We start from the raw sequence: 12215 nt of genomic DNA on the forward strand, positions 1-12215 counted from the left end.
TAACAACAGTATAATAACCAAAAATCAAGAGTCTATCATCAAGAGTCTAAAAAAGAAATCTGTATGCAGGGGCGAGGGTTGTGAAAAATGACACCAAACATGGATTATTTTACTGAAATGTTTAATATGACAGAACTTCAATAAAATATGCAAGAAGTATGAGAATTGTTGAAACAGTAGAGTCATTTTTAGGAGAGGAATTGCAGGAAAAACAAAACATATTACTGTGATTTCTTGTGGATTTGTATGAATGTTTCTTTGATTTGATTTGATTATTGTGTCATGCACTGAAGATACGCCCAGCCCAAAGATGCTTCCATTGAGTAGATCTCTGAAAATAAGACTGAAAAATAAACCATCCTTATGATCCTCCCAGGCTTTAGCAACCAAAATGGCCGTTTCATAAGCAGTTAAACAACCTCTCCCCCCGTCATCATCCGTGCCCCAGAGAGTTCCAGAATTTGGAACATTAATTGCATTAATCATTTGTAACTAACTCCCATATTTAAACTGCACTCAGACTCAATGAAACTCTCTTCTCACTTGTAGGATTCTGAGTGGAGGTTTTTAAGAGTTCCCCCCACCAAAAAGAGGCTCCCTGTGACGAGGATGTGGATCTGTGCAGCATCACAGAGCGGAGCAGCTTTGGCCTCGGTGCTAGGTGTAACCAGGACTGTGTCTGCTGAGTCTGTCAGCGCTGAGTCTCTGCCCTGGGTGATCCACCAGAGGGCGCTGCGGATGCAGGGGAAGACCAGAGTGTGCTGGTGGGTACCATTAATATCCTGGAGATTGTTGAACAGTCTCCAGTTCTTTTCATGCTCCAAACAGAAAGCCATCATGTCCTCAACAGTGTTATTTACATTCCAGAGATCTGAGAGACATGGGGAGACATTGGATCAGAACTACTCTTTCAAGCTATTTAAGTGCATATGGTTTTCAGTTAACAGGCTTGCAGTCTATCCAGGTGATGTAAAGTCCCTTTAACTTCAGGTAAGGATCATTTTAAGTTGCCAACAGTAGAAAAAAAACATTCCACCTGCTTGACAAAAGGTGCTGGCATCAGGGATGTTTGGACAGAACACTGCAAGGTTGAAACGACACGGCTGAAGGGTTTAAGAAAAAAAAGACAGAAGTTAGCTGAAATAGTCAGATTAGTGTTTTAGAATTGACATTATTTGTCTTCAGTATTTACTATTTTCTTTTAAATATTTGGATAAGCAATGTTCTTGTTGCTTTTGACATCTACCCAAACTGTGAATGATGAAACTCTGGACTCTGTCTGTTTTTTGCAAAGATTGAGAACCAGTCATATAAAAGACTCCACACCTGGCGGTTCAACAGCTGATAGTTTTCTAGATAAAATTATGGTGGATTTGAGTGCTTTTATCTATCTTTTGTTGGGAGCACACATTTTACTTTTCAGCACAATACTCCTGTATGCTGTAATCCACAGAACGTCGAGGGGACCCTTGTGTGGTTGCATGGTCTCATTTGCTCCATATGGAAGACAGGCATCATCTCTTTTGACTGAAAGAGGGGCATTGTTGTTCCGATCTGGAGAGTGTAACAACTACAGGGGTATTACACTTCTCTCTGTGCCTTTCACTGATGCTTCTGAACAGGATCTGTGATCTGCTGCTCCAACACCAGCAGCCTGAACAGTTGGGCTTTACACAGAGGCAGGGATGCCCTCTGTAGGATTCTGGAGCTCCCACATTCACTCATCCAGGTGAAGTCTGCCCTATATTCTGGTCCAGAGAGTGCTGTAAAGTGTGGAGGCTCCATCTCTGACTTCTTCCCAGTTGACTCTGGGGTGAGGCAGAGGTGCGTCTGAGCACCTATACTCTTCAGTACCTGTGTGGACTGGATAATGGGGTGGGTAACAGGGACAGAGAACTGTGGAATGTCATTTGGGGATGTCTAGATCTGGACTTTGCTGATATGCTGTGATCCTTGAGGAGACTGTGGATGTCCTCTTGTAGAGTGAGGAGGTTAAACGTCTCCTGGGGCGAAACAAATACCTATTTGTTTCGCCCCTAGGTATTTTGGGATGCCTAGGATGCTGCTTTCGAATCTGTGTCTGTGAGTGGTGAGAGCATGAAAGTTGTGGAGCAGTTTGCCTAACTTGGCAGTGTAATCCATCGATCCACTGACTGTAAAGTTAAGGTCATCCGTAGACTTGGACTTGCACTAGGGCCGATGGGTTCCCTCATCAAGGTGGTGTGGCGCTCATGGTATCTGAGCATGCGGATGAAAGTCAGTCTTTCGGCCCTCTTGGTCTTACTATACTCTTGTGAGGCCTGGACGCTGACAGATGGCCCAAGGCACCAAGTTTGTGACAACTTCTCTTCAGCACATTTCTGGGTATTGTTGGCAAGACAGTATGCCTGATGCTGACATGCCCAGAAGAGAGGGAATGGGAAGGGGCAGCTGGTGGATACGAGAGCAGAAAGGCAGATTTGATGGGTGGTAACACAAAGTTGTTGGTACCACCCATCAAATCTGCCTTGTGGGCCATCCTTTTCTGGTTAGTTGAGCCAAGAACTGCTCTCTGTTTTATGTGCCTGGATGAGGCCACTTTACCTCCATTGTACTAGGCTTTTATTGCAAGCTCAGCCCTTTAGGCCTTCAGTGGTTATCTGGAACTATTAGTGTTTTTTATCACTAGCCAAGCATCCATGACTGTGACTTCTTTTGCCATCTGGTGACTGGTAGATCCTTGTTTTGTGTTTCATTATGGTGGAAACGTGAATGTTATTGGGTGGAGCTCCCACATTTGGCTGTAATATTTACTGCAGAAATAAATGTCCCATTAAATACTAAAGGAATCCTGAAAACTCATTTGGTAACCCCCAAAAAATCTCCTGTGAAGCACCTGTGGACCTGAAACTTTGGGAATTGAGTGGGTTAGATCAGGACTTGGGGTCGGCAAAGTTCTTAGCTGGCACATGCTCCCATAGAGAAATGAAGACTAACTGATAAATTACAGTTTGCGCTGCAGCTTAGCTCTTTTCTCCATGACAGTTTAATACGTCAGCAATACTGCTGATACTTCAGTTCATTCACCCTTACTCCTGAACAAGACTGAGAAACTTGGAACTCCTTTACTTGAGGTTCCTCACTCTACACCTGAAAAGAACAATCCGTCATTTCCAACAGAGAACCAACTCAAACTTGGAGAAGCTGACTCTTATCTGAGCCACTTTGCACTCTGCAAACCACCCCAATGCCTGCTGGACGTCCCACCCAAAATAGAAATGTTATATAAAACACTAAGAAATTAGCCAAGAAGCCAAGAGACTTGTCATTCTGGAAGGGGCCACGTCTAAACTACCATAACTGGAGCAAGGACCTGTTTATATCAAAACTGTTAAAAGAGTTAAAGTGAAGGATGTGGGCTGAAAAGTACAGCTACATCAACATCTCCTAATACGTCTTTGTGTTTAATATCCATGGTGAAACTCTCAGTATTGGTTGAAGATGTTTTACTCACCACCAGTAGTTTGAGCATGGCAGCTGAGTCTCTCCCTCCTGACAGATTGAACAGCAGAACTCTGGTGACAGGTCCACTAAAACAAGGAAAAAGTCTGTTTTAGTCTGGATTAAGTGGGCCCCCTCTACCTCCCTGTAAGACTAAATTAGCTTCTGTAACAAAACACTAACTATGACTGGTGTCAGTTCATCTCACTCAAAAATGAACAGTACCAGCAATAAAATAACTATATTAGCAATATTAGCAGATGCAACAGCAGAACCTGTGTTATGGACTTCCTTGGCATGTAGAAGCTGGTAGCACAGCTCACCTGCAGCATTATGTTTTTAAGAAGTGTTGTTCACCTTGTGTTCTCTTCATGCTGAGCTGAGCTCTCTGTAAACCAGCGTACACAGGCCTGTATACTGCGTACAGTGTGAGCGCCATCCAGAAAGTAGGTGATATCTCCGTGCTTCAGTACCTGGGTCCTTCCAGGCCACACCGTTTCCTCCAGCCCTGAGGCCAAACAGAGTAATCATGTCTGATCACTCGTCTAAATGCAGAAATCCCACGATCTGCTTTAAATGTCACCATCACTCACCTTTCACCATGGAGGGGCTGGGTCTGAAGGGGTTTGCCTGAGGTGTGCCCGTGTTTTTTAAGGGTGTGTTGGGAACGTTTTGGCCTGTGAAGAGATGAAAGTCTGTGATAACTGAGCAGTATGATGTCCTATCAGAACAGTAATGGCTGTGTCCCATAAGAATGAATGGACTTCAGGATGAGTGGCCTCTATAGGTATAACAAAGTGGAAATGAGGCCGTAATGTTCCAGCACCAGTGTGCTGCTAATAATTCTGGCTGTGTAGGTGTTTCTCTCTCTCTCTTTTTTATCTCATTTTAACCACTTTTTTGCCACCCATTTCTGAAACTTTGGACCCATTTTTGCCACTCTTCTCCTATTGTTGCCTCCGTTGACTCATTTTTGCCACTATTTACCCTTTTCATTGCCTTCTCAGCTCTTTTTTTTCCTAATTTGAACTGCATTTCGCTGTTTTTTGCATTCATTTTTGCCCTTGTAAACCCATCTTTTCCATTTGAAACCCATTTTCAAATTTTTTTGACAATTTTTTTTTGTTTTACAAACATTTTTGCTACATTCATCCCATGTCTGCTACAATAAAATTCTGCAACAATGCAACAACTTTCCCACCCATTTTTGCCGCTTTCAACATATTTTTGCCACTTTTAACCCATTTTTGCTAACTTTTTAATGCCATTTCACCAACTTTTCTACTCATTTCTGCCATTCTGCACCCATTTTGCCTCTTTTGCCCCATTTCTGACACTTTTTTCCATGCAGTTTTAACAAATTTTCTGCCCATTTCTGCCCCTTTTACCCACTTGAACCACTTTTTTGCCGCCCATTTTTGCCACTATTTTTTTTTAACCTCTTGTCATCAATCGTGTGCAGTTTTTGCCTCTTTTTACCAAACTGAAAGTGAGTACCCTCTCACATTGGAAGAGTTTCTGGAGCGCTGGGTAGATTGAGATAACAGGGAACAAGATCATGAGAGAACTACGGGTTTCCATGGAATAGTACATTAGAAGTCGATTATTTTGGGTTGATCAGCCGTTCATTTTGACTTAATTCCATGATTTTATTGCTTCCACTATGGATGAGTACATTATGAACATGGTTTGGTACTGGATGGAGAGCTCAATAAGGAGGACCTTATGCAGACAACAGGGCAATATATGGCCAGAGAACTGTGCAGACAAATGAAGAGACAACCCTAAAACAAAAACCTTGGCTGTCACTGACACAGGCAAAAAGATGCATGCGTTTTAAGTCACCACTGGAAAGTCTTTCTGATAAAGCTAATGACAGCTGATTACCTTGAAAGTTCAGTAAGTCAACCAAGAAGGAAAATCTTAAAAAAAAACAAACAAAAAAAACAAAACAAAAACAAATATTCCCTAAGCTGCCTCTGCAACAATACAGCACAACTGTTCATCATAGTTTCACTCCCACCTGCTAAAGATCTTCTCTGGAGCCAAGCATGGCTCAACTGGAGGGCCAAGGAGGCATTGGAGCACTGGTGCTCCCCTGCGAGGCTCAGACGAAGGGGTCCACAGTCCGTCTGGTAGTCCTCCAGATCTGGACACACCCACAGAGGACACTAGGACAACAGGTGAAACAGGATTACTCCAAACCAGAGCTGGACTGGTAATCTGGCATACGTGGCATGGCATACATGCATGTCCTTTTTTTTCACTAATCTTTAGAATGACAGTCAACAGACCAAAATCACATCTCCTAAAGGTTTGTAGCCAGCATTAAGAGATTTTTCATAAACAAAACTGGTGTTGTCTACTTACGTTGATCTCTTCGGCACGTTCCTTTAGCACAGCCAGAGCAGTGTCTGGTTGTTTAACTGTGAAGGCAGGAACCCCCATCTAAAAACACAGAACACACATGATGAAGGCCTAGTCCACATGGATATTTTCAAAAACTGAGGTTTTTCTCCTGGAAGGCAGAAGAGCTTCAGATTCACCCTCCCTAACAGCTTGTGCTCTCTCCTATCATGGATTTTAAAACACTAAATGGTATTTTAACCTTGTTTTAGCCTGCATGACAAAAAAAACTAAAGCTACTACTACTACAAAATAAATGTATAAGCAAGGTTTAAAAAACACATCAGCACCTCCATTTTCACAAAGACCCGCTTTTGACGAGTCCTGAGCCCACCTTGAAGATCCCTCCTTTATGCCAGGCGATCTTTTCGATGGTGTCTCCAAGAATCTTAATGTGGTCTATACCCAGAGAGGTAATACCACACACCCACGGCCTCCTGCACAACCACAAAAGTTTTATAATTTGGTATAATACATTTTCACACATTTTCAAATAGCAGCTACACATGTGCATGGGTCTAACCTTATAATATTGGTACAGTCATACTGCCCCCCAATACCAACTTCAACAACAGCAACATCCACCTGGACAGGGGTTAGAGTTGTCAAATTGAGAAAAGTCCATTATAATTGGTTTTTAATGTTGATTTTGGTGTTTTAAGCCTTTATTGAAGAGACGGGACAGGGACAGCTTCCTACCTTCTCTTCTAGAAACACACGGAAGACCACAAGGGTGAAAAAAACGAAGTAAGTTGGCATCGCTCCATCATGGGCTTCCTGCGAAAAGATAAAGATATATCAGAATCGATTATTTTGTAATGTTCCTTTCATCTGAGTTTAACCACTCAGTCTTACAGTATTCATTTTTTTTTATTTTAAGTAGGAATTGAATCACTCTAACTGCCAGAAAAGAAGGGCTGTAGTAGGGAACATTCAATGTATACACCAGAATCACAATCAAGTTATATTTGGGAGTACATGTCTCATTGGATCCCTACATCCTTAGACCCTACCCTCATCCTTACATCCCTAAGTTTGACTCCTTTGACTCCTACTATCCTTCTTACATCCCTTCATTGCTTCATTTCTTGATCTTACCCTCACCCTTCCATACCTACATCCTTTGATCGCAACTCTTATGCTTATATCCCTTGACCCTTGTCCTCATCCTTACATCCCTGTATTTACCTTTTGACCCCTATATCATCCTAACATCGTGTCATCTATCACTTTGCCACTACTCTGATCCTTTCATACCTTAAGCCTCTACCCTCATCTTTACATCCCATTCTTTTACCCTTTCCCTAATCCTTACACCTCTGAGTTCATGCTTTGACTCCTACTATCCTCCATACATCCTTTTGTTGCATGTCTTGACCCTACCCTCTCCCTTGCATCCCTACATCTTTTGACCCCAACTTTACCCTGTAACCCCTACATCATCCTTACACCGTTTTATCTCTTTGCCACTTCTCTGATCCTTCTATACATTAATTTATCAACCTCTAACCTCATCTCCTCATCCCTTCACCCATTCCTGACCCCTACCCTCATCCTTACAATCCTAGATTCATCCTTTGACCCCTACCCTAATCCTAATATCTCCCCATCTCCTTACCCCTACATTAATCCTTACACTCCCTTTCCTTTACCCCTACCCTGATCTAATCTTTACATCCCTAAATTCAGTCTTTGACCCCTGCCCTCATCCTTATGTCCCTTAATCCATTGAGCCATACCCTCATCCCTTCATCCTTTACTCTATCAACCCCTACCCTAATCCTTACATCCCTTTTCCCCTGACTGCTAACTTTTTCACTTTATTCTTCAACATCTCAACCCTAAAACTCATCTTTTCATATTTAAACTTTCTCTCATCATTAAGAAACGATATACTATCAGAAACCTCTTTCTTGGGTGGCCCTGTCTTTGTCAGTGAATTTAGGTATGACAGCATTTTTTTGACCTTCTGTTTGTTCAGTCTTACCTTGGTTTCATGAAGCCGCCTATAAACCAGCCTGAAGTTTTTATCAAAAACATCTTTATCAATCAGCTGCCCATTGATTCGGATCCTCTCTCTGATATCCACCAGATGTGGAGAACTGGAGTCAAGAAAGAAAGAAACCATCACTCTTCTATATGCTTATAATGCTGTGTCCTGGCATACGTCTCAAAAAGACCTCTAGTTTGTTCAGTTTCTAATGGCCCATGATGGAGAAGTTATGGTGTTTAAAGCTGCACTCTTTACATCACTGTTACCTGTAAAATCCTGTGCGGAAGCCGTAGTTTCTCAGAATCTGTTCAGTGTATGCACACGTGGAGCCCTGAAAGAAAAACAGAGCTCTTCAGCAAAGGGGGAACCAGGTGGTTTAACATCAGTGGCAATAGCCCTTTGGCCCAGTTTACATTTTGCATTAATGATCTGTTTAACACCATACTTTGTTCATATCTTCTTTTACCCAATAAACAAGCTGTTCTGATTGGTCCAAACAGCCCAAGGTTGGCAGGCTTTAAGTATTTGCTTTGATACCAAACAGCCATGCTGTCACTGCTTGTTAACCTAAGATACCGACATGCAGTATCCTGATAGAGTGGCTGTTAAGTTAAAGTCTATTTGTTCTCAATTCAGAAGTAAAACTACAACTGTTAGAGCAGTTTGTGTCTGTAGTCAGCTTACCTTCCCCTTTGTCCCCGTCACATGGATGACATTGAGACGATCCAGTTCCTCCACCTTTACCACAAAAACCACAAACAAGCCAAGACAAATGAGCTCTAACAACCCCATCACAGAAAAGATATTAAAGACATGGCATGTTATCTTTGGAGCATTCACTGCTGTGACAAACATGTCTTGTCATGTTTACAGTGGGAACCATTCACTCACTGAGAGGCCGACTCGTTTCATGAAGCTCTCCATGATTTGGAACATCTGGTCACGTTCTTCCTGTTTGGGAGGTTCTGTATGGCGTGGGAGTGTGCTCAGAATGTGGAAATAATCCTGCAGGACAGGCAAAAATAAATTTTTACAACCACAGCATCACCTGAAGGATACTCAACCACACACCAGAGATCACAGACCATTCAAATTAGAGATTAATGGAAAACAAGGGATTGTTAGTCTTGGCTGGAAAAGTGTTAGAGTGATGTGTGTGGAAAAATTCACGAAACTGTGTTAGGACTTAAAATGGTCATCCGTGGAATACCCCGAGGATCAGTGATTGGTCCAAAACCAATGGCTTTCAATCCAAGTGGGCTTTCATGTGTTTCGCCCTGAGGAGAGGCTGCTGTCTAGCCACTCTGCTACAAAGCTCAGATAAGTGGCACATGTGTAAATCTGCCTAGATCAGGCCGTCCTCACAAACTGAGTGAGTGTGCAAGAAGGAGACTAGTGAGAGAGGCCACCAAGACACCTATGAATACTCTGAAGGAGTTCCAATCTTCAGCAGCTGAGATTCAATCTGGACTACAGTTCACCAGAACGCATGTGGGAGAGTCTATGGTCAAGCTGAAGAAAGTTTTTTTTGCTCTGATGAGACCAAAATGGAGCTTTTTGACCATCAGACAAGTTGCCAAACACTGACATCACCACAGACACATCATCCCCACTGTGAAGCATGGTGGTGGCAGCATCATGCTGTGGGGATGCTTCTTAGCAGCCGGCCCTGGAAGGCTTGTAAAGGTAGAGGGTTAAAATGAATGCAGCAAAATATTGTAAAATCCAGGAGTGTTATCTTAGTCAGTCTGACAGGGAACTATGGCTTGGGAGAAGATTCATCGAAAAGTGTAAAAATCAAACGTAAAATAAAGATGTTTCAGTTTTAAGGGGTGAGTTTTTGCAAATGACTTAATGACGAACCGAAAGTGTCTAACTCTCTGCTGGGATTCAAAAAGACTTTAAAATGTCAGAAAATCAAACCTTGTAATAAATTAAAACCTTTTCCACTTTATTGCTGATTTTTCTGGATTACAGGAAAGGATATACCTCTGGCTTCAGCACTGTTTCTTTTTCAGTCACTGACTGACTACTCTAATGTAAAATAAAAAATGAAATGATGTAAATAATGATGTAGATAAAAACATTCATCCATCGTACTCTTTTGGGCACTAGCCAAGCTCATGACTTTAGATGGGGCTTAGAATGAAATGGACCAGTAAATTTAAAGTATTGCCTTTGGCAGATTTCCATTCTATGTAGTTTAATGACTCATTTTATGAAAAAAAAGTGTATAATGTGCAAACCAAAATCCACCTGTACACGCAGTACAGGTGTCATTATGTTGGAGAGGAGCGCTGCTATAATCCAAAGTTTTATTTTAAGGCACGTTGGCTAGACGAAGGTAAAAACGTGTTCTAGCTTACTCCTCAGTTTGCCTCGTCCTTTCCATTTCCGCACTGACGGTCGCAGTGAGTGGCTGTCAGTGAGAGGACAGAGCTCTTAGTCTGCGTTAACTTCTGATTAAAGATTAATGTATAAAACGATGCTTTTTTTCTCCACTAATACTGTAGCTGCTGCTGTTTAGTTAACAAGACAATAGGCATCTGAATGTAGCATACAGGTCTGCTATGACACGGACAGACAGCAGTGTACAGGGAGAGAGAGAGACAGGAGCCCACACTGCATAAACTTTGTGCGTATTGTTAGAGTAAAGACGTGATTTGGAGATAGTTTTTTTAATTACTGTTGAACTACAATAAATCTGATGTTATGCTGACAGTGTAAGAGAGAAAAGAGCGTCTGTTCATTTACATTAGCTCTATAAACATCAGACCCCAGTGTGATAGTACAATATGGACCAAACTCTAACAGTGTTTAATGAATTTCTACTAATGTTACAAATATTTTCCTATTACTCTGAGTATCAGTAAATATATAAGGGTGTCCATACTATGGCCTGTGGGCCAATTGTGGCCCTTGGTCCTTTTGAATTGGCCTGCAAGAAATCCATTAAAAAGACCCACATAAGAACATAAAACTTTACTATATTTCTTAGTTTGACTAGGAACGCACAATTTTGGGGTTTATACAATATGGGGATATTTACAAATGAAATTTAGCTGACATCAATACCAATATATAAATGTAGATTAGATTTAACACCTCAGTCCTTGAAACACATTTTAAGGATGAACAAAGAAACATACTTCAGTCTCTAGAACACACCAAAGTTTAAGTTGTATGAATGAACACAGAAAATGACTTCTGCTGTCTTTCAGTCCTGCCAAAAGTAGAAAAAAAAGATGAACACGATACATCTGTGATTGACTGTTTGCTTTGGTAGACATTAATGAGAGCTGTAATTTAAACTGTTCTGGTTTTGTTTTTCAAGTACATTCACTTACTAAGCATATGTTTTGGTTACATGTTGGTTTTAGAGATGTAACAAACATTTTATATAATGTGCTACAGGTTTTGTGTTCTGTGCTACAAGATTGTCAACCTCTGTAGCACCAGCGCTATAGGCAAAAAAAGTTAACGTACAGCCCTGCAATGAACTGAAAAACATTGAGTCAGAGATGGACGCAAAAACTAATGAACTAAGGCACATGCATTAAAGGGGGACTAGTGGTCACCCTCCAGTGTAATATAAGTTCTCTCTCAGCTCCATAAGTTCTGGCATTGAAAAGCATTAAATTTGAATGGCTGATTTCTGCAGAAACCCTGTTAATAGAAGTGAGACCAAAATTGCAGTTTCAGTGGAGCATTTTTTTGTTTTTAACAGCTTGAGTGTAACTCTTATTGTAAACAGTGTATTTTAGCCTTACTGTAGGAGCTGAGCGGGAAATATAAAGATCAAATAAAAATACACAATTTTCCCAAATTCCATGTGATATACAGTGCTTAACAAATTTATTAGACCACCACCCAAAGCCACAGCTGCCCTAAATTAACAGCATTGGTAATTACCAAAATCTTTTTTTATGTTTCTGCACTGGTTAATACACCAATATGTAGAAGCTCTTTAAACACAATGACATTTTTAATGCTAAAATATAATTATTATTGTTATCCATGAATTTTCAAATTTACTGATTTACAAAAAAACTGATAAAATAGTAAAGCACATTATTATTTCTTGATAAATATGTCAAATTATAGTTTTTTACTTGCATTCCTGAACAGAAAATGAGTTTTAGTGGTTGAATGTTATGCTTGATTAAGTTCTGACTTCTCAGAGAAGCCCAGTGAGCCGGCTCAAATTTTGGTATAAAAAGGTGAATTCAGTTTGAAATTCCTCATTCCCGTTCAGAATGATAAAACATGGAGAGCTCACTGAAAATGAAAGAGTTCGCATTAAAGCACTTCATGATGCTGGATGGTCTCTGAGACA

The 12215-nt window shown here is 41.0% G+C and overlaps 1 protein-coding gene across 1 annotated transcript; it reads right to left on the reverse strand.

Annotated features, from left to right (window-relative positions):
* Nucleotides 1-200: 200 nt before the first annotated feature.
* On the reverse strand, nt 201-8879 carry LOC121525532 (folylpolyglutamate synthase, mitochondrial-like). The gene is made up of 14 exons (XM_041811573.1): nt 8771-8879; nt 8564-8617; nt 8146-8210; nt 7874-7988; nt 6586-6663; nt 6410-6471; nt 6221-6323; nt 5851-5928; nt 5504-5651; nt 4074-4157; nt 3838-3988; nt 3494-3569; nt 1037-1103; nt 201-871 (listed from the first exon to the last, which is right to left on the reverse strand). The coding sequence occupies exons 1-14, from the start codon at nt 8813-8815 to the stop codon at nt 540-542; spliced, it is 1458 nt and encodes a 485-aa protein (XP_041667507.1). The 5' UTR covers nt 8816-8879; the 3' UTR covers nt 201-539.
* Nucleotides 8880-12215: the final 3336 nt, after the last annotated feature.

Source organism: Cheilinus undulatus, linkage group 17, assembly GCF_018320785.1.
Source record: "Cheilinus undulatus linkage group 17, ASM1832078v1, whole genome shotgun sequence".
Classification (NCBI taxonomy): Eukaryota; Metazoa; Chordata; class Actinopteri; order Labriformes; family Labridae; genus Cheilinus; species Cheilinus undulatus.

Bases quoted from the DNA above. Each gene is read 5' to 3' on its own strand.
- LOC121525532 (XM_041811573.1), bottom strand. From the start codon at position 8,815: ATGTTCCAAATCATGGAGAGCTTCATGAAACGAGTCGGCCTCTCA. The intron at 6,324-6,409 runs GTTAGACCCATG...GTGGTTGTGCAG, and splicing joins GACTGTACCAATATTATAAG to GAGGCCGTGGGTGTGTGGTA. The intron at 3,570-3,837 runs GTGAACAACACT...TCCTTGTTTTAG, and splicing joins CAGCATGAAGAGAACACAAG to TGGACCTGTCACCAGAGTTC.